The sequence below is a fragment of the Cucurbita pepo genome, chromosome LG18 (assembly GCF_002806865.2).
Source record: "Cucurbita pepo subsp. pepo cultivar mu-cu-16 chromosome LG18, ASM280686v2, whole genome shotgun sequence".
Taxonomy (NCBI): Eukaryota; Viridiplantae; Streptophyta; class Magnoliopsida; order Cucurbitales; family Cucurbitaceae; genus Cucurbita; species Cucurbita pepo.
This window is the reverse complement of record NC_036655.1, coordinates 2,917,341-2,939,978: the sequence shown is the minus strand read 5'-3', so window position 1 is coordinate 2,939,978 and position 22,638 is coordinate 2,917,341. Positions and strand designations below refer to the sequence as shown.

Sequence of the window (22,638 nt, the reverse complement as noted above, 5' to 3'; positions counted from 1 at the left end):
CGATGTGAGACTGCCCCCAAATCCACCCCCCTTTGGGGCCCAGCGTCCTTACTGGCACACCGTCTCGTGTCTACCCCCTTCGGGGAACAATAAGAAGGCTGACACATCGTCCGGTGTCTAGCTCTGATACCATTTGTAACGGCCCAAATCCACCGCTAGCAAATATTGTCCTCTTTGGGCTTTCCCTTTTGGGCTTCCCCTCAAGGCTTTAAAACGCGTCTGCTAGGGGAAGGTTTCCACACCCTTATAAATGGTGGTTTGTTCTCCTCCCAACCAATGTGGGACATCACACCCTTCCAAAAATATAAATTACCAAATTAGCAACATTCAATTGTTAGCATGAAATTAGAAGTGGTATGGTCATAAATTTTGTGTAACGGCCTAAGCCCACCGCTAGCAGATATTGTCTCCTTGGACTTTTCCTTTCGGGCTTCCCCTTAAGATTTTTTAAATCGCGTTTGCTAGGAAGAGGTTTCCACACCCTTATAAAGAATGCTTAGTTCTCCTCCCCCGAAAATGGACATAAACCTAGTGCTACGAAACTGTAGGACATGATAATTGCTTAGAATTCTTCTTGTCCTTGCATTTATCCTTTCTCTTTGCCAATTTTAGCTTCTTATTGAAGTTTCTATTGGCTTTTTACACTGATTATTCCAGAAGAACACACAGAAACTTCTAAACTAGTTAAAATTAGTTGTCACTCAAAATGAGCACATGGTCAATACCATATAAAATGCTCGTCTGGATGTCATATGAAATTCAGGCGGTGCATTCTGCCACACTTCCTGTGAGATTCCACATCGGTTGAGGAGAAGAACGAAGCACTCTTTATAAGGGTGTGGAAACCTCTCCCTAATAGACACGTTTTAAAAACCTTGAGGGGAAGCCCAAAGAGAACAATATCTGCTAGCGGTGGGCTTAGGCTATTACAAATGGTACATGAGCCAGACATCGGGCGATGTGCCAGTGAGGAGGTTGAGCCCCGAAGGGGGTGGACACATGGTGGTGTGCCAGCAAGGACACTGGGGTCCAAAGGAGGGTGTATTGGGGGGTCCCACATCGATTGGAGAAGGGAACGAGTGCCAGCGAAGACGCTGGGCCCCGAAGGGGGGTGGATTGTGAGATCTCACATCGATTGGGGAGGAGAACGAAGCATTCTTTATAAGGGTGTGGAAACTTCTCCCTAGCAGACGCATTTTAAAAACCTTGAGGGGAAGCTCGAAACGGAAAGCCCAAAGAGAACTCGTTGGGCCCCAAAGGGAAGGGGAAGGGGGGGGGTGGATTGTGAGATCCCACATCGATTGGGGAGGAGAACAAAACCTTCTTTATTAGGGTGTGGAAACCTCTCCCTAGCAAACATGTTTTAAAAACCTTGAGAGGAAGCTCGAAAGGGAAAACTCAAAGAGAACTCGCTGGGCTCGGAAGGGGGTGGATTTTGAGATCCCACATCGATTGGGGAGGAGAACAAAGCATTCTTTATTAGGGTGTGGAAACCACTTCCTAGCAGACACGTTTTAGAAACCTTGAGGAGAAGCCCGAAAGGGAAAGCCCAAAGGGGACAATATCTGCTAGCAGTGAGCTTGAGCCTTTACACTTCCACTTTTCAAGACTGAAACTTATATATTTAGTACTAAAACGTTACGGTTCCTAAGGTAACTTAGTTTATACGATGATCCTCGGGTTAACTAAGAGAACATCCCTTTATGTGGCTCAATACAATCATCTCAGTTCCTTATTAAAAAAAAAGATTCCATCAAATGAACTTTCAATGCTAATTACAAACCATATGTCCTACAAAATTTGCATACAGATTATTTATCAAATAAAGCTCCCGGGTCCTGCTATCTTGGGTGAGGGAAAGCCAGAAAATCAGAACCACGCAATAATCTTTACCCGTGGCGAAGGCTTGCAAACGATAGACATGAATCAGGTATATTAAGTCGAGTCGAACGTAATGGATTTGTTCGTCCCATATTATTTTCTGGGTTACTTATATTGTTATTTGTTAGGATAACTACATGGAAGAAGCATTGAAGATGAGGAACTTGTTGCAAGAGTTTCTTAAAAAGCATGATGGTATAAGATACCCCTCTATTCTTGGACTTAGAGAGCATATATTTACTGGAAGGTAAATTTTCTCTCTCTCCCTCTCTCTCTCTCCTGATCCTTTATTTTGATCTATTTTGCCTCTCATGGCCAGTTTTATGCTTTCTTCATTGTTCTTGTTTCTGGATGCAGTGTTTCGTCGCTTGCTTGGTTCATGTCTAATCAAGAAACGAGTTTCGTTACGATCGGTCAGAGACTTTTGGCGAATCCTCTCAAGTAAGTAGTCATCTCTAATGATTAAGTGCTTGAAAAGGAATTTTTGGTTCCTCTCTCTCCAATCAATGTGGGATCTCAAAAAGTGTCCTCGTTGATACACTGCTCGGTGTCTGGCTCTGATACCATTTGTAATAGCCCAAACCCACCGCTAGCAGATATTGTCCTTTTTGGGTTTTCCTTTAAGGCTTCCCCTACACACTGCCGAGTGTCTGGCTCTAGTACCATTTGTAACAGTCTAAGCCCACCGCTAGGAGATATTGTCCTTTTTGGATTTTCCCTTATGGACTTCCCCTACACACCGCCCAGTGTCTGGCTCTGGTACCATTTGTAACAGCCCAAGCTCACCACTAGCAGATATTGTCCTTTTTGGATTTTTCCTTATGGGCTTCCCCTACACACCGCTCGGTGTCGGGCTCTGGTACCATTTGTAACAGTCCAAGCCCACCGCTAGCAGATATTGTCTTTTTTGGATTTTCCCTTATGGGCTTCCCCTACACACCGCCCCGTGTCTATCTCTGGTACCATTTGTAACAGTCCAAGTCCACCGCTAGTAGATATTGTTTGGGTTTCCCCTCAAGGTTTTAAAACGCGTCTGCTAGGGAGAAGTTTCCATACTCTTATAAGAAATGCTTCGTTCCCCTCTCCAACCAATGTGGGATCTCACAATCCACCCTCCTTGGAGGCCAAATGCTTCGTTCCCCTCTCCAACCAATGTGGGATCTCACAATCCACCCTCCTTGGAGGCCAGCGTCCTCGCTAACACACCGCCCAGTGTCTAGCTCTAATACCATTAGTAAAAGCCCAAGCCCACCGTTAGTAGATATTGTATTTTTTGGGTTTTCCCTTGTGGGCTTTCCCTCTAGGTCTTAAAACGCGTCTGATAGGGAGAGGTTTCCACACCCTTATAAGAAATACTTCGTTCTTCTCTCCAACCAATGCGGGATCTCACAAACGATGTCCGTTTAGATTTAGAAGTCACATACAATTGACACTACAATCTGTCATTACTCAATCCTTCGAAGTAACAAATATTAGAGTAATTATAACTTAGGACCAAATAGTGTCCGGAGGAAACTATGACACTTAAAGTCGAGACTTTTGGGGGATCGTGTCTCACTATTGTCGTATGTCGATTCAAAATTAAGTATAGTCCATATATGACCACTCCAGATTTTGATTTATTTTTCAAGTCAAGTTCTGTTACATATTTTTTCATCCACATCTTTATATTTTGTTCTTTCTAGAGTTCGTTTCCACTACGGGCATCCAGATGTGTTCGATAGGCTCTTCCACCTAACTCGAGGGGGCGTCAGTAAAGCCTCCAAGGTTATCAATTTGAGTGAAGACATATTTGCTGGTACGCAATGATTTTCGTTTAAAAAAAGTTCCTCGATTTCGGCTTGACGAAGTTATTTACATATCTATAAATTTCAGGTTTCAACTCGACTCTTCGTGAAGGCAATGTCACTCATCACGAGTACATACAAGTCGGAAAAGGTCGAGATGTGGGCCTTAATCAGATTTCAATGTTTGAAGCAAAAGTAGCAAACGGGAACGGGGAGCAAACACTAAGTCGAGATATATACCGTCTTGGACACCGATTCGACTTCTTTCGAATGTTATCGTGTTACTTTACGACTATCGGGTTCTATTTTAGTACTCTGGTACGAGCTGTGTTCTGTATCTTTTCACCATACTTGAATGCATACTTTTCTTCACTTTATGATGTCTCTTCTTGCAGATAACCGTACTCACAGTATACGTATTCCTTTACGGTCGCCTTTATCTCGTTCTTAGTGGACTCGAGAAAGGTTTGAGTACTCAACCGGCCATTCGAGACAATAAGCCTCTGCAAGTTGCACTTGCTTCTCAATCTTTTGTTCAGATTGGATTTTTGATGGCATTGCCTATGCTGATGGAGATTGGTTTGGAAAGGGGATTCCGTACTGCATTGAGTGAGTTCATATTGATGCAATTACAGCTAGCCCCTGTCTTTTTTACCTTTTCTCTTGGAACAAAGACTCACTATTATGGGAGGACATTACTTCACGGAGGCGCTAAATACAGGCCTACGGGTCGTGGGTTCGTCGTGTTTCATGCCAAGTTTGCTGATAACTACAGGCTCTACTCTCGTAGCCATTTCGTTAAAGGTCTCGAGCTCATGATTCTACTTCTTGTGTACCAGATATTTGGTCATACTTATAGAAGTGCAGTTGCATATGTGTTGATTACTGTATCTATGTGGTTTATGGTCGGTACGTGGTTGTTTGCTCCGTTTCTCTTCAACCCTTCTGGTTTCGAGTGGCAAAAGATCATCGATGATTGGACGGATTGGAATAAATGGATAAGTAATCGTGGTGGCATTGGTGTTCCACCAGAAAAAAGTTGGGAATCGTGGTGGGAGGAAGAACAAGAGCATTTACGACACTCGGGAATGCGCGGTTTGGTAGCTGAGATATTGTTAGCGTCTCGATTCTTTATCTATCAGTATGGTTTGGTCTATCATCTTAGTATTACGCAGCGCGTAAATACGAAAAGTTTTCTGGTAAATCGACCATTTTATGTTCTATTCAGCTTCTTTGTGTTTAAAACAATATGAATATCATAATTAGTTCTTCTTTATGATCACAGGTTTATGGCATATCATGGCTGGTGATCGTTCTAGTTTTGTTTGTAATGAAGGTGAGTTGATTTGCGGTGGAAACTTATGTGAGATCCCGCATTAGTTGGAAAAGAGAACGAAGCATTCCTTTTAAGGGTGTGGAAACCTCTCCCTAGAAGATGCGTTTTAAAATCGTGAGGTTAACGACGATATGTAGCGAGCTAAAACGGACAACGTCTGCTAGGGGTGGGCTTGGGTTGTTATAAATGGTATCAGAGGCAGGCACCGAGCGATGTGCCAGCGAGGATGCTGGGTCCCCAAGGGGGGTGGATTGTGAGATCCCACATCAATTGGAGAGGGGAACGAAACATTCCTTAGAAGGGTGTGGAAACCTCTCCCTAGAAGACGCGTTTTAAAACCGTTTGGTTGACGGCGATGCGTAACGGGCCAAAGCGGACAATATCTTCTAAGGGTGGGCTTGGTTTGTGACAAATGGTAACAGAACCAGATACTGGGCGGTGTGCCAGCAAGGACGCTGGGCCCCCAAGGGAGGTGGATTGTGCGATCCCACATCGGTTGGAAAGGAGAACGAAACATTCCTTATAAGGGTGTGAAAACTTCTCCCTAAGAGATGCACTTTAAAACAGTGAGGCTGACGGCGATGCGTAACGGGCCAAAGCGGACAATATCTGCTAGCAGTGGGCTTGGATTATTACAAATAGTATTAGAGCCAGACACCGGGCCCCCAAGGGGGTGGATTGTGAGATCCCACATGGGTTAGAAAGGGGAACGAAACATTCTTTACAAGGGTGTGGAAACCTTTCCCTAGAAGACGCGTTTTAAATCTGTAAGGTTGACGATGATACATAACAAGCTAAAGCGGACAATATCTGCTAGTATATAGACACACCCGCATATATCCCACACGGTCCCTTATTTTTGGCTATTAACGTAATCTTTTTCTTATATTTTTTCCAGACTGTATCAGTTGGAAGGCGAAAATTCAGTGCGGATTTCCAACTCGTGTTCCGTTTGATAAAGGGCTTAATCTTCCTAACGTTCGTCGCGATTCTCGTCACCTTGATCGCTCTTCCTCATATGACCGTGCAGGATATCATTGTTTGCATACTTGCTTTCATGCCAACTGGTTGGGGCATGCTTTTGGTTAGTCCCTAATTTCATTCTCGAGAACGAAACTTTCTTTACAGAGAAGCAGGTTGTTTTTCTCTCCGTACTTAAAACTGTTGTCTTTCCAGATTGCACAAGCATTGAAACCACTCGTTCAACGAGCGGGCATCTGGGGCTCGGTAAGGACACTCGCTCGTGGTTACGAGATCATCATGGGCTTGCTTCTGTTCACCCCGGTTGCATTCCTTGCATGGTTTCCATTTGTTTCAGAATTCCAGACCCGGATGCTCTTCAACCAAGCGTTCAGCAGAGGACTGCAGATTTCTCGTATTCTTGGCGGGCATCGGAAGGATCGATCGTCCCAAAACAAAGACTAAGAACAGTTGATGATGCATTGTTGATAGGCTTGTTCATATGGGTAGGTAGTAGAGTACACTAATAGTTACTTGATGGCTGCAAATATTGGTTTTGTTCATAGTTCATGATAACACGTCCGTTCCCCAAACTCAAAATGTAATCTTGCTGGAATGAACAGTTGATATTTTCTGGCAACTTATTGTATGATTTTTATTGTTATCAATGATGATATTATTTGTTACCATGTTGCGGGTTCGATCCGATTTTTATTGGATTTTTAATTTTTTTCCCGTTTGCAAAATGGAAATGTTCGGCTTAGTCTACTTAAAGATGGCCAAGTATCATCGGTCTATAAGCAGTTGGCGGGCTTAGTCTACACATGATCATTTCCTAAATTAGTCAACGTGGGACTCCCTCCCAACAATCTTCCTCAAATGTCGAACAAAGTTGCGAGCCTCAAAAGTATAGTCAAAAGTGACTCGAGTGTCGAACAAATAGTGTACTTTGTTCGAAGACTCCAAAGAAGGAGTCGAGCCTCAATTAAGGAGAGACCATTCGAGGGCTCCATAGACCTAAGGGGGAGGCTCTGTAGTGTACTTTCTACTTTGTTTGAAATTAAAAAAAAATAAATAGTTGTAGTTGTTAGGTCGTTAGATTATATGAACACTTCTATATGTCGATATAGCTCGATGTTAACAATAAAATTACGTCTTTTTATGAATAAAAAATGTATAACGTCTATTAAAATGCTCTCGAAAGAAAGTTTGTCACAATTCGAAAAGGATTTTAATATCACATCTGACGGTATTTTGATTGATAATGGTACCTTTAGCATAGAAGGTTGCTATCAACTATTAATTTTGCTGACTTTGAATATAATTTTGCATTATTGATTTGCTTCTTTCGAAATAGATGCCTTATTTACGAAACCTCCTGAAATAATCGGTACAATATCTAATAAAAATAGACATTTTTAATCTTTTATAACTCTTCGTTTGAGGTCTCCCCAACGAACCAATATTATTAAAAGTGTGAGACTTTTTATAGCGTTTTTGTATAACAATAATGAACGGCATAATAGAGAGTATATACAATTCTTTACATACTTCATGGTTAAGCGTGTTTTACGTCGGGATCATGAGGTGCTGAATCGAAGTTCCAAATCCTAGATAAGTTGTATGTGAGTTGTGTTAGATGAACACGACTCTCCACAATGGTATGATATTGTCCACTTCGAGCATAAGCTCTCATGGCTTTGCTTTGGGCTTCACCAAAAAGCCTCACACCAATAGAGATAGTATTCCTTGATTATAAACCCGTGATTATTCTCTAAATTAGCTGATGTGGGACGTTCATCATCCAACATTGAATCTGAGTTCAAGTGAGGATAAGTATGCTGGAAGGAAACGCCAGGACCACGAGATGTTGAATCCGAGTTCAAGTGAGGATAAACTATGCTAGAAATACTAGTGCTGGTCTGTGGGGATAGTTTTCACTCTTAAAAAACGAGGAGTAGGTACTATGACCATGTTAGAAGGGATGCAAGGAAAGGTCGGAGTCATCAAGACCAAATTCGAATTTTAATTCCTGAACATAGGTTGTTATATAATATGCGTTTTCTTCGTGGAATTTTTTTTTTTTTTAAGTTCATCCATCGATTTATTAATGTATTTTTTTTAAGAAAATTAAATTATATATTTAAGGTAATAGATTTTAAAATATTAAGCATGTTTTTAAATATATAATTGAGATAAAAATCATTTTCATGGAAAATAAATTAGTTAAAATTATAGCCGTGGTCCTAATTCTTTACATAGAATCACGTGAATAGATATAATAATAATAATAATAATAATAATAATAATAATAATAATAATAGGTTGGGGATCGAAAGTGAATCCCTATCTTCCATTATACCTTATTTTAATTGAAAATAAACATAATATTTTATTCGAAGTTTTTATATTTAATATTTAATTCTCCACCCCAATCGATGTAGGACCCTCCAATCCACTCCTCATCGAGGCTCAACGTCCGTACTGGCACACCAGCTCGTGTCCACTCTCTTCGGGACTAGCCTCCTGCCAGCCTGATGTCTAGCTCCGATACTATTTGTAACGATCCAAGCTCATTGCTACAAATATTGTCCTCTTTGAATTTTTCTTTTAGGACTTCCCCTCAAGGTTTTTAAAACGGGTCTGCTAGGGAAAAGTTTCCACTCTTATAAAGCATGTTTCGTTCTCCTCCCCAACTGATGTGGGATCTCACATTGATGTTGCAGTCATGTCGAATTCTCTAGATCGTCAGTAGATCGAACACGCAGTCGAGAGTAGTCACAGTACAGTTGAACTGATTCAATTAGACCTCTCGACTGATCTAGTTCAATTAGCTTAGGCCAGCTAGATCAATTTAGTCCTACCACTATTTCTTGTCTTGATTCGATTTTCAACATGAGTATGCTTAAACGACATGGGTAACAAACATTTAAAAATAATAATAATAATATAACCCGAAGCATATATTAAAACCCAATGTCAAATGTTATAAGGTATTTTATATTAAAATTTTGAGTTGTATACCAAAGTCAAATGTGGATATATAATATAAGCCAAAGTATTAAGAGGTAGGGATGTCGTCCTAATCCCGACCCATTAATTTATATTTATTTTTAATATATGATCACCTAACTATATAAATCTGTGGGAAATTCTATATTAAGAGGATTGGACCACGTTGAAACTTTTAATTTTAATTAATTTTTTAAGTGAAAATGACTTGTTTGGAAAATAAATAAAAAATATTTCAAGTGCATTACATTAAAAAATGATTTTTATTAAAATACTTGATATTTTATGAGTGAATTAACAATGAGAGGTAAATATATAATAGGTTTTACAATAAATCATATATATCCCATAACAAAACTTGTTACTGTGTTCGTGGTGGTTTTCTAGGTCCTTAGGACGGTTTAGCAATCTTGACATGGGTTCACGTTTTTAGGTTTCTAGGTTCCAACTCTTAGAGTCTAGTTCGATCAAGAGCACTAGGGTTACACCCTTTGATCGTCTCTCACCATCTCAATGCACTCAGACGACTAAAAGCATTCCGTCCTAGGTCATAGTCTAGTCAAACTGACGTTCTCACCCTAGTCATATTATGTTTTTACTACCTTCACTCTACTGAGAGAATCACACAATCAATCATCTAGAGTTAATGTACTAGCAGATATTGTCCTATTTGGACTTTCTCTCAAGGTTTTAAAATGCGTCTACTATGGAGAGGGCCTAGTTCTGCTTCGATTAGTACATCGCACCATCCGGTGACTGACTCTAATACCATTTTCTAAACCTTCCGCTAGCAGATACTGTCCTCTTTGCGTTTGTTCGTCAAGGACTTCTCCTCAATGTTTTAAAATACGTCTACTATGGAGAGGGTCTAACTCTACTTCGATCAATGTCTCGCACCGTCCAGTGACTAGCTCTAATATCATTTGTAACAGCTCAAGTCCACTGCTAACAAATATTGTCTATTTTGGTCTGTTACATATCGCCATCAACCTCATAGTTTTAAAGCGCGTCTACTAAGAAGAGGTTTTCAAACCCTTATTGTTAGGATCGCACAACAACGCACACGCTCGATCTAGATGATCACAAAGAAAAGGATAGAGAGAATTGCAAGGAGAACTCTGGCTAAAAGGATTTTTTATTGATGACTTCAGGCATGTACAACAAGATAGTACAGAGAATAGAAAGTACATTTCAAAGCTTTACTGGACCGCATATATATATATGGTTCAGTCTACTAAATATAGCTTTACCAGATTTAACCATCTACTATATATAGCTATGTAACAGCTACCGTATATATCTTCACCATATATGGCTTTACCAAACACTATAACAATTAGGGCTTTGCATAGCTTTAATTTTCCAACATCAACACATGCAGTAGGAGTTGTTAGCAAGTACATGGCAAATCTAGGGAAGGAACATTGGGAAGCTGTGAAGTGGCTCCTGAGATATCTGAGAAGTACATCCAATACTACACTTTGTTATGGCAATGGCAAAGTAGTTCTGCTAGATCGAGCGTGTGCGTTGTTGTGCGATCCTAACAACTGGTATCAGAGCTAACGACTGATATCGATCCTAACAACTATAACGAATGTTTCGTTCCCCTCATCAACGTGGGATCTCACAATCTAATTTTTTTCCGACATATACTCGAGAAAAGATGCAAACAAATTTGAATCATTATCGATGAAATGATTATAGCATTGAATAGATTGTATGAAATACCCAATAATTGGAATGAAAACGTGGAGGGAATTTTATGGGTCAGGGATTCACATGATGAGGGAGGAATGGATAATGAGTTCTTGATAATGAGAACAAACAAGCCCTCCTCATGGACTGGCTTGGTTGACTCGCCCCACTGCACAGCCATATACGGCACGTTTGGCGCCGCGCCTGTGGCCTGTGGCATGGATGTGCGACCAAACGCCAATTCTTGCTTTCCTAATGCATGCCAAAGGAACCCCATTTTACTTCATTAAATTATTCAACATTTCATAAATATTTCAAACCAAAACTCGGACCTCAATCGAGCGACGGTGACCTAGAAGATAATTTGGATCGTCAAACTATTACAAGTATGAGCATAAGTAGGTTCGGTTGATTTGAGTTGAGATATTTTTCAGATTCAGTTCAATTGTTCGGGATGTAAATCATTTCAACTTATAGTGAACCCAACTCAATCTAGTTTCTAATCTTTTTAGATCGTCACACTGTTACAAGTATGAGCATTGGTAGGTTCGGTTGATTTGGGTTGAGATATTTTTCAGATTCAGTTCGATTATTCGGAATGTAAATTATTTCAACTCATAATGAACTCAACTCAATCTAGTTTCTAATTTTTTTGGGTTGAGTTGGGTTGGTTCATGTTGTTCGGGTAATTTATTGAATTTTTTATTTTTAATAAAAGTAAAATGTTAGTCGGTAAAACATTCATTTTTTTAGTTATTAAGTTTTTTTAACACCCTTACTTTTAGGTGTAACGACCCTAAATTTTCACATACTCATAGTCGCTACTCGCGTCTGATGCTCATCTCTAATGCAGAAATATAACTCTTAAAATGAACATCATTTATAACATAAAGTTCGAAAACGCTTAAAACAACTTCTTCTTTGGAAAATACAGTCGTGGTCTTACGTGTTTAAATACGAAATACTNCAAACTATTACAAGTATGAGCATAAGTAGGTTCGGTTGATTTGAGTTGAGATATTTTTCAGATTCAGTTCAATTGTTCGGGATGTAAATCATTTCAACTTATAGTGAACCCAACTCAATCTAGTTTCTAATCTTTTTAGATCGTCACACTGTTACAAGTATGAGCATTGGTAGGTTCGGTTGATTTGGGTTGAGATATTTTTCAGATTCAGTTCGATTATTCGGAATGTAAATTATTTCAACTCATAATGAACTCAACTCAATCTAGTTTCTAATTTTTTTGGGTTGAGTTGGGTTGGTTCATGTTGTTCGGGTAATTTATTGAATTTTTTATTTTTAATAAAAGTAAAATGTTAGTCGGTAAAACATTCATTTTTTTAGTTATTAAGTTTTTTTAACACCCTTACTTTTAGGTGTAACGACCCTAAATTTTCACATACTCATAGTCGCTACTCGCGTCTGATGCTCATCTCTAATGCAGAAATATAACTCTTAAAATGAACATCATTTATAACATAAAGTTCGAAAACGCTTAAAACAACTTCTTCTTTGGAAAATACAGTCGTGGTCTTACGTGTTTAAATACGAAATACTAAATACTGAAATTTAGAGAAAATAAAAATAAATACAAAATAATTTAAAACGATGAAATGCAAAACAACCTATTTTAGGTTACCGTCACATCATTACAAATCCTAATTTCCATTAAAAGTTCACAAGAGTTTCTACTTTCATGCTAGTTTTGAAACGNTGGTAGGTTCGGTTGATTTGGGTTGAGATATTTTTCAGATTTCAGTTCAATTGTTCGGGAGGTAAATCATTTCAACTTATAGTGAACCCAACTCAATCTAGTTTCTAATCTTTTTAGATCGTCACACTGTTACAAGTATGAGCATTGGTAGGTTCGGTTGATTTGGGTTGAGATATTTTTCAGATTCAGTTCGATTATTCGGAATGTAAATTATTTCAACTCATAATGAACTCAACTCAATCTAGTTTCTAATTTTTTTGGGTTGAGTTGGGTTGGTTCATGTTGTTCGGGTAATTTATTGAATTTTTTATTTTTAATAAAAGTAAAATGTTAGTCGGTAAAACATTCATTTTTTTAGTTATTAAGTTTTTTTAACACCCTTACTTTTAGGTGTAACGACCCTAAATTTTCACATACTCATAGTCGCTACTCGCGTCTGATGCTCATCTCTAATGCAGAAATATAACTCTTAAAATGAACATCATTTATAACATAAAGTTCGAAAACGCTTAAAACAACTTCTTCTTTGGAAAATACAGTCGTGGTCTTACGTGTTTAAATACGAAATACTAAATACTGAAATTTAGAGAAAATAAAAATAAATACAAAATAATTTAAAACGATGAAATGCAAAACAACCTATTTTAGGTTACCGTCACATCATTACAAATCCTAATTTCCATTAAAAGTTCACAAGAGTTTCTACTTTCATGCTAGTTTTGAAACGGTTTTTTTCTTTTATCTCTATTCGTCCACTTATTTAGTCTATATTTCAATTTGTTCGGGCATTATTTTACTCTTTTTGTCGGGTTGTTGTTGTGTGGTCTCATTAGCTCGGTCGGATTTGATTGGAGATGAGGTAATAATATCGATGAGTATTGAATATTGGTATGATTTTTGTCTAACACATTCCAATGCTTTAAGTTTGTTTGATATTGAATTTGTCAAACTTTTTATGACGTTGATACCATGTAGGATAAGACTCACCTAGCCAAACGTGATAAGTTGTCCCCTACAATCTATGGGTGGCATGTTTGATGGTGATGTTTGATGTAGTCTTCTTGGACTCCGTGCTTTGTTTGGTTCGTTTCAAAGCTCGGAATGTGAGCCGTCCAATGTGGTCCGTCTCGTGACATATTTGAATTGATGTTCTAAGTGATTAAAATCACCTACTTTTACACTTAGAAAATCGATTCTGACGTGTCCTAAATGTTACTGGTGGGGAATAGCTTACTCTTATCCAATTTAATCATAAATACTTTTACGTATTTTGTTTTGAGCTGTGAAGTTGGTTTGAACGTGTTCTCGAACTTCAAGGATATGTAAGCTTTGTGACAATGTATCACATCCTCAGACTTCTCAAGTCGTTTTCATTGTTGCCTAGTCAGAAGGTTTTTAGGAATGGGTGTATCTTTGAGCTTCTACTTGTCCCGAAGATTTGTATATATGACTTTTTGTTCTTTGCTTTGATTTTTATCGTTTGTCTGTTTTTTGGGTTGGTTTTCCTATTTTTTGGCTTTTTTCTTGTTTTGATTTTATCGTTACGTTTTGACTTTAGGTTTAGGGTTTTAGGGTTAAGGGTTTAGGGTTTAGTTGGTTTGAACGTGTTCTTGGATTTCAAGGAAATGTAAGCTTTGTGACAACGTATTACATCCTCAGACTCCTCGAGAAGTTTTCATTGTTGCCTAGCCATAAGGTTTATAGGGATGAGTGTATCTTTGAGCTTCTACCTGTTCCAAAGATTTGTACATATGACTTTTAGTTCTTTGCGTTGATTTTTATCGTTTGTCTGTTTTTTGGGCTGGTTTTCCTATTCTTTGGCTTTTGTCTTGTTTTGATTTTATCGTTACGTTTTGACTTTAGGTTTAGGGTTTTAGGGTTTAAGGGTTTAGTTGGTATGAACGTGTTCTCAGACTTCAAGGAAATGTAAGCTTTGTGACAACGTATTACATCGTCGAACTCCTCGAGTCTTTTTCATTGTTGCCTAGTCGAAAGGTTTCTAGGGATGAATGTATCTTTGAGCTTCTACCTGTCCCGAAGATTTGTACATATGACTTTTTATTTTTTGCGTTGATTATTATCGTTTGTCTGTTTTTTTGGGTTGGTTTTCCTATTATTTGGCTTTTGTCTTGTTTTGATTTTATCGTTACGTTTTGACTTTAGGTTTAGGGTTTTAGGGTTTACGGTTTACGGTTTACGGTTTTAGGGTTTACAGTTTACGGTTTAGGATTTTAGGGTTAGGGTTTAGGGTTTAGTTGGTTTGAACGTGTTCTCAGATTTCAAGGAAATGTAAGCTTTGTGACAACGTATTACATCCTCAGACTCCTCGAGTCGTTTTCATTGTTGCCTAATCGAAAGGTTTCTAGGGATGAATTTATCTGTGAGCTTCACCTGTCTCGAAGATTTGTACATATGACTTTTTGTTCTTTGCGTTGATTTTTATCGTTTGTCTGTTTTTTGGGTTGTTTTTTCCTTTTCTTTGACTTTTGTCTTGTTTTGATTTTGTCGTTACGCTTTGACTTTAGGTTGTGAGCTCCTCCCTCTTGTTATTATTACGTTTAAAAAAATAATAAAAATAACTATTAATCATAGACAAAAATAGATGAATACGATCATCTAATCATATTGTAATGATTATAACACAGTCCGATTAAATATAGTTTAAATATTTACCTTTTATATATAGTGTATTAATATTTCAACTTTTTAAAAATTGACACGGGTAAATATTTAATATAAATATAAAACTTATGGTACGTTATTACATCTTTATCAATATAATAAATTATTTGTAAATAGGAATGCGATAAAATTACACTTTTGATCCCTATAGTTCGAGTTTGGTAACGTTTTGGTCACTAGTTGACTTAACATTTTTTATATTAAAATAATATTTTAAAATAAAAAAAATATATTTTCTCTCTCCTCTTTTTTTTACTAGGAAGCACAAGATTCGATGATTCTCTCCGTTGTCTCTTGCATTTTTTCGACGTTGGGTAGCCTTAGTGGACAAATTTCACACGTTGATCAACCTTCGCTCGTTTTTTCATGTGTGCTTTAGACTTACAAACGATCAGCCACCGAATTAGGTTGAGTGTTTCTATAGCTTAAAGTGTTTTATACGATTGTTTAAAAGATTAAGTCATGACTGTATTGTGATAAGAATAAAAGTATATACGACATATATGTCGACGATGATTAAAAAAAAATAGATATGACAACTTTTAAAACAATAATAATATTAATTTTAAAGTCTAAAAAATTATACTTTATTTTTTTAATTTTTAAAGTTTTATTGATATAAAAAAAATCTAAAAATATATCTTTTTATATATATATATATATATATTACCGTTTAAAAAATATCTTTGAATTTTAAAAAATTTAGTTTATATCATTAAAAAAAATAACATTAAAAAGTTTAGATAATTGGTGGGACAGAGATATATTTTAAATTTTAATTTAATTTATTTCACTCTATAATGGGTCGGACAGAGTTTGGTTATTTATTCATTTATTAAAAAATTTATTTAAAAAATAAAATATTTATTTAACGGAGGAAGTGACGTAAAATATTTTATTTATTAATTTAAGCGTTAATTTAAACTGCATTTTTAATCGTATCATTTTAGTTTATAGTTTATATATTTTTAATGGTTTAATTTTTCTGTACTTTTAATAAATTTTTTAATTTAGTTAATTAATAAATCTCAAAGTTAATTTCTATTGAAATTAATTAAATAATAATAATAATTTTAATGCAATAAAATATACGGTAGAAATATATTTTTCTGTATAACCGAGAATCATCAGAGATTTTACCCCAACTGATAAGAATATGTATCCGATCAATAGAGTCGATCTTCATATGTCATAGCGCAACGTGATCATGATCTTCATTGAATAATTGTCGTATTTATCATGATGCTACACGTCATTTATATTTATGTATGAAGTCTCGTAATTGACTTTTCTAGTATCACATGACAGAACATGGGTTGTATAACACATAAGACAACTCACACATGTTCAACTTTACCTTAAAATCCTCTATTGAGAATCAGTTCATAATAAAATTGCAACCAATTACCAAATTTACCTATAAAGGTTTTTGCTTGGGGTAAGCGATTGGTGTCCAATCAAAAAGAATTTTGAGAATGTGACCGTTGAAAGTTACCCTAAAATGGTTAAAAGGGTTACGTAAGTTATTTTTTACCAATTATCGATCGTGAAGCTAAATGAGCCTAAACCGATAATTAATTTGAAACTAAACATAAGAATTTTAATAATTAAGTGTTGGTTTGGGTTATCTACATCGGTTAAAAATCAGGGTCGGAATAAATGGTTTCTTACTCGAAAAAAATAAAGGTAATTTGCACCCAAAACCTATGATGTGGGTTTCGTTCATCGTGCAAAATTGATAGTGGCAGCATCTGAGCACGCAATGACGATGACAACGATGGTTGTATATTAGATGATAGAGAATAACCGAGAGTGTGGGTGTAAGATAGAGAAAGATTAACTCATCTATGGTTTGTTAGCAATGTTGTGCACGACAACCGACATTGGAGGAGGGGTGGAGTTGTGTGTGTGAGTGCTAGGTGTCACAATCTACGATGAATGTACGACGTAACAATGGGTGGGAGAGATCGAGAAAAAAAAAAGTGCAATGGAGACTATGAGATCTCACATCGGTTGGAGAGGGGAACGAAACATTCTTTATAAGGGTGTAGAAACCTGTCCCTAGTAGACGCGTTTTAAAAACCTTGAGAGGAAATCCGAAAGAAAAAATTGAAAGATAACAATATCTACTAGCAGTGGGCTTGACCCGTTACAAAGACGACCTAGTGAGATGGAGCAAATAAATTAACGAGGCTAACAAGTTCGACTAGTTTAAATGGATCGTAAGTCAATATAATTTATAATTTAAGTCGAAAAATAAAAATAAAATAAATGTTTAACTCAACCATTTAATAGTCGAAATTAAAATAAATAAAATAAATTAATGAATTTAGGTCAAACTTAATAACTAAATATAAACAAATTTCAAACTGGTTGAACTAAAAATATAATTTAGTAATTTACTCTTAATATTATTTTAATTTCTCATTATTTTTAAAATTGGTTTTGTATTTAAACGGCGAATGACACACAAAATTTCAATTTGCAGTTAAAAAGGCATTTCTCCTTCTCTGTTTACCCGTGCGTTTCTCTGAGATCAGCTGCATTGGATTTGCAGCTTCGTTTCTCGATTGGCCGAGGAGGAATGCGACTCTTCCTGTGCTGAAGCTCGCCGGAAAAATGGACGGAGAACCGGATTCGAATCCGAAGACGGCGTTGTTGGCAGGGGCGGTGAAGCGCGACGGCAGCGGGAGACGCGGCCGACTCAGTCGGGGATACTCGGTGAACTCGCTCCGTAGCGAGTTCATTTCTAGATTGCCTGAAAAAGTGAAGTCTCATCTTCAGGATGTTGAATCTCCCTATGAAATTGATCTTTCGCAGTCGACTGCCTTTAGCAGAGGTTCTTCTCTCTCTTCCTGATTATCGTTCTCTTATCTCTTCTGTTATTTGCTGTTTCAATTTCTTTCTGGTTGCTGAAAGAATGAAGATTATAAACGAGGAGAATTCTTGTTTTGTTTATGATTATTTGCTCTTTTTTCGCTTGTTCTTTAGTGTACTTCTGAGATGATTACGAAGGCGGAGGCAACGCTAAACTCTGTTTTATATCCTCTGTTCGTTAGAGTGAAATCTGATTAACCTAAACTGTTTTTGATGCGAAATGTTCATTTCGAATGCTCGTTTTTTTTTTTTTTTTTTTTTTTTTTTCATTGAGGTTGTCATCTTCTGAGTAATCGCCATCTTCAATGTTCTAGGGTGGAAGAACAGATACTACTGACGTATTGATTTGTTATAGGGGAAAAGGACTACTATGAAAGGCAAATTGCTACCTTAAAGTCATTTGAGGAAGTCGATTCATTGGTGACATCTGACTGCATTGACGAGGAAGACAGTGAAGAACGAGCTCAGGAAGAGAGGGCCATGAAGATCTCAAACTATGCGAATATAGTACTTCTTTTATTGAAGGTCGTCTGTGTTACCAACCATGAATTTAGTACACTAGATGAAGAATTTCGTAGCCGTTGGCTTATAATGAGCAGCATTAATTATGATATCACCAATTTTCTGCAGACTTAATCCTAAATCAACTATTAACAAGGAAAAGAAAACGAGATAGAAAATGAATTGTTCAAATTGGTATGGCCTCAATGATGAGCATATATAAATCAAGAGCTGATTATGATTGTTTTGTGGTTTATAGGCTCTGTTCTGGTCCCTTATTCCAGACCTTGAATTCACTCTCTAGTGACAGTTTGCAGATTTATGCTACAGTACGGAGTGGATCCATAGCCATTGCTGCGTCAACACTGGATTCCTTACTTGATCTCTTGGCTGGTGGAATACTTTGGTTTACTCACTTGTACATGAAGCGAGTAAATATATATAAATTCCCGATTGGAAAGCTGAGGGTGCAGCCAGTCGGCATTATTGTATTTGCTGCTGTCATGGCTACGTTAGGTATCTCTTGATCTTTAAATCCAGTGTGAAATTGCATTGCTTTTCTCATTCAGCCATTTGAACCATGATCGGATAGTAGGAATATCTAGTACTTTATTGTCTATCTACCTCATATTCCTGCTAAAAATGAAGATTCTTTCTCAATTATAACAAGTTAAAGTATTGACATCCATAATTGATGGATATTACGCCTATGTCTTGTAACTAGCAGAGAGCAAGTCTGTGCAATTATCTATTCATTTTGTATCCTGGAATCTTTAATGGTTGAATCATCTTGGTCACGTCAAAATTTCATTCCAAGCATGATTGTATGATTTGGGTTCCTTCAACAATGTGGATAGCTAAACCATTTCACTTTCTTGTTTAGGATTTCAGGTATTGCTTCAAGCTGCAGAACAACTAATTCAAGATAAACCGTCTGAGGGTCTGTCGCCAGAACAATTCATCTGGTTGTGTGCAATTATGATCTCTGCCACAGTAGTAAAACTTGCCCTCTGGTTTTACTGCAAAAGCTCAAGAAATGATATTGTTCGTGCTTATGCGAAGGTTGTTTAGCCTACAATTATTATTATGCAATTGTATTCAAATAAATCATTCATGGCATAAATCCTTCCAATGCTATTTCCCAGGATCATTACTTCGATGTCGTAACAAATGTGGTTGGATTAGTTGCAGCTATTCTTGGTGATAAGATCTTTTGGTGGATAGATCCGATCGGTGCTATTGCTCTAGCCATATATACGATTTTAAATTGGTCTGGAACTGTATGGGAAAATGCAGGTACATATTTTCCTCGCATTTTGTTCCCTTTCTCCTAAAATGAAAATTTCTGAACAACATGCAAATTGAAAGGATGTTTGTTGGATATGCTAGTCAGTCTTCTTTTTGGGAAATCCCATGATTCCTTTTTTCTTTTTCTTCTTTTAACTTTTACTGGGTATAACAAAATTCTAAAACGACTAAGATCCGGTAAGGAGTTTTATAATAATAAGTCTAGCACCCATGGTTCTAAATGAAAATGTTCTTCATCGAGTTGTAGAGCGAAAAGAAGATATGTTGTCACAATAAATGTGATATGATTTAAAGAAGATTTGAAATAACTATATTTTTGTCATATACCTGAAGTAATTGTATGTTTGTAGCATTTGCAGTTTTGAATTGTGAGCCATTCTCTCATTTCATGATACTTGCATTCCTTCCAGCTTACAACTAACACGAGGTTAATTCTTGTTGTAGTTTCACTCGTGGGGAAATCAGCCCCCCCTGAAGTCCTGCAAAAGTTGACTTATCTTGTCACTAGGCATCCAGAGGTCAAACGCGTCGATACAGTTCGTGCCTACACCTTTGGTGTTCTTTATTTCGTAGAGGTCAGCCATACTTTTTCTATCTTGCATTTAGTTTTTTCGTTTATTGTATCTGCACCATAATCACCGCAATGTGATTTGCATATGATAACTTTACACTCTTAGGTACAAGCGCGAAATTGCTGACCTATTTTGAATTTGTAACTAGTGGTTATTTTGACGAGCATATTTCTAAATTCTTAAATTCACGTCTGCATGATTTTAAAACGAAGTCAAGCCCACCGCTAGCAGATATTGTCTTCTTTGAGTTTTCCTTTCGAGCTTCCTCTCAAGATTTTTAGAACACCCTCTACTAAGGGAGGTTTTCACACCCATATAAAGAATGTTTTGTTCTTCTCTCTAGCCAATGTGGGATCTCACAATCCACCCCCTCAGGATCCAGCGTCCTTGCTGGCACTCGTTCCCTTCTCCAATCGATGTGAGACTCCCCAATCCACCCTTTTTCAGGGCCCAGTGTCCTTGCTGGCACGCCGCCTTGTGTCCACCAACCTTCGGAGCTAAGCCTCCTCACTGGCACATCACCCGATGTCTGGCTCTGATACCATTTGTAACAGCCAAGCCCAACCTAGTAGAGATTGTCCTCTTTTGGCTTTTCCTTTCGGGCTTTTCCTCAAGGTTTTTAAAACGCATCTGCTAGGGCGAGGTTTCCACACCCTTATAAACAATGTTTCGTTCTCCCCCAACCGATGTGAGATCTCACACATTTCCATATTGGCACGTTCTAATAAAAAGGTTGAAACATATCTCTTAACCAACATCTATACTTGGTTGCCGTTTGATGGTTTAAACTTAACAGGAACATTGTTTCAAATACTAATGCAATTAAGAATTTGATATGCTTATACTGACAACCAATCAGGTGGACATTGAACTTCCGGAGGAGCTGCCATTGAAAGAAGCACACGCCATTGGAGAAACATTGCAGATCAAAATCGAAAAGCTTCCAGAAGTTGAAAGGGCATTTGTTCATCTGGACTTTGAATGTGAGCATAAACCAGAGCACTCGATACTCAGAAGGTTACCAAACACTTAGCCCTCATGTTTTATTGATATCTATTCCATACCCATCTTGACTTGTTTTATTATGTTTCTACGTCTTGTATGTGCCTGCCTTTTCTTTTTGCCCGTTGAAAAAGGCTATATATTTTCAATCAGATCAAATAATCAGTTTCTACTTTCAAGTTTATTCTGGTCTCTTCCTTTTTTTTTTCTTTTTTTTTTTTTTGCGTTAAATTATAAAAAGTACTCGAGAACTTCGGGTAAGTTTTCAGGTTATGCTCCTAGAATTTGAAATGTTTCGTTTTTGTTCTTTGAAATTTGTATAAAAAATACATTTCTAACTTTTAAATTGTTCTAAAATTATGTTTTCTCCTAAAAGGAGTTCTTAGGAATATGCATATTAGAGATCCGGAATAAGATTAAGATTGTTGTCATTTATTTTACCAAAATGTTGATATCAATTTGTACACAAAAGTTGTCTTGTCCATTTATGTGAATGATGTAAATGATGACACATAATTTTTCAAGTCTATCCGCACGATTGAAATCGATCACAAAGTTTAGGAGTATTTTATGTAATATAACCGTTTTTTTTATTATAATAGTAATAACTTCGTAAAAATAAGCACGACTTAATAGTAATTAGTATGCATGACCTCTTTTGAGATTAGTTCAAATTCTCGTACCCTTAGTTATGACCTCTTTTGAGATTAGTTCAAATTCTCATACCCTTAATTATTCTACCGACAAATTAATAATTTTTACCATTGTTATTTGAAATACCATAGACGACTGACTGCTTTATAGATATATAATTTAATCACCGTCTTCTTTTATCTCTATATTTACAAACAAATTTATATGAGATTTAAATATATTGAAAATCTTAAATAATTAAAAAATAATTAATAAGAATATTTGTTCTCATAGGACGTGAGATCTCACCGTTTAACTTTTTTTATTTTCAATTTTATAGGGATCTAAAGACCACCAGTGATTCCGCTTTTTAATTGATTTGATTTTTTAAATTGATGTTTGTTTCTACCTAGTTTTATCACTACTTACTCACCGTTAAAGACAGTAAAATTTTAGAAATTTAAAAATTACATTATTCATTTAAAAATTTGCTTTTTTTTTTTTTAAGAAATATTTTAGAAAAAAAAAATAGTTTTAGTAAACGAAGAAGTGATAGAAGGGTTAACAACTCCGACCTAAACAACCCTATCAACCCAACTCAATCCATACAATTTGAATTAAGCCGAATTCAAATACATTTAGTTAGTTCAAAGTTATTTTAAAATTAGATTGAGA

General features: G+C 36.8%; 2 protein-coding genes across 2 annotated transcripts in view; both read left to right on the top strand.

Moving 5' to 3' along the window:
• LOC111779636 (callose synthase 3-like) overlaps positions 1-6,653 on the top strand; it is a 22,504-nt gene extending 15,851 nt beyond the window's left edge. The window contains exons 36-44 of the mRNA XM_023659728.1: positions 1,811-1,930; positions 2,010-2,128; positions 2,239-2,322; positions 3,567-3,679; positions 3,757-3,986; positions 4,064-4,867; positions 4,954-5,004; positions 5,903-6,088; positions 6,181-6,653. Of these exons, the coding sequence (XP_023515496.1) occupies positions 1,811-1,930; positions 2,010-2,128; positions 2,239-2,322; positions 3,567-3,679; positions 3,757-3,986; positions 4,064-4,867; positions 4,954-5,004; positions 5,903-6,088; positions 6,181-6,429 (1,956 nt within the window). The 3' untranslated portion in view covers positions 6,430-6,653. The remainder of the gene's footprint in view (positions 1-1,810; positions 1,931-2,009; positions 2,129-2,238; positions 2,323-3,566; positions 3,680-3,756; positions 3,987-4,063; positions 4,868-4,953; positions 5,005-5,902; positions 6,089-6,180) is intronic.
• A 10,912-nt stretch (positions 6,654-17,565) lies between these two features.
• LOC111780459 (metal tolerance protein 4) lies at positions 17,566-21,514 on the top strand. Its single transcript, XM_023660881.1, has 7 exons — positions 17,566-17,909; positions 18,303-18,472; positions 18,766-18,964; positions 19,332-19,510; positions 19,594-19,744; positions 20,201-20,331; positions 21,188-21,514. Exons 1-7 carry the CDS (start codon positions 17,690-17,692, stop codon positions 21,359-21,361), a joined length of 1,224 nt encoding a protein of 407 aa, XP_023516649.1. The 5' UTR covers positions 17,566-17,689; the 3' UTR covers positions 21,362-21,514.
• The last annotated feature ends 1,124 nt before the right edge of the window (positions 21,515-22,638 follow it).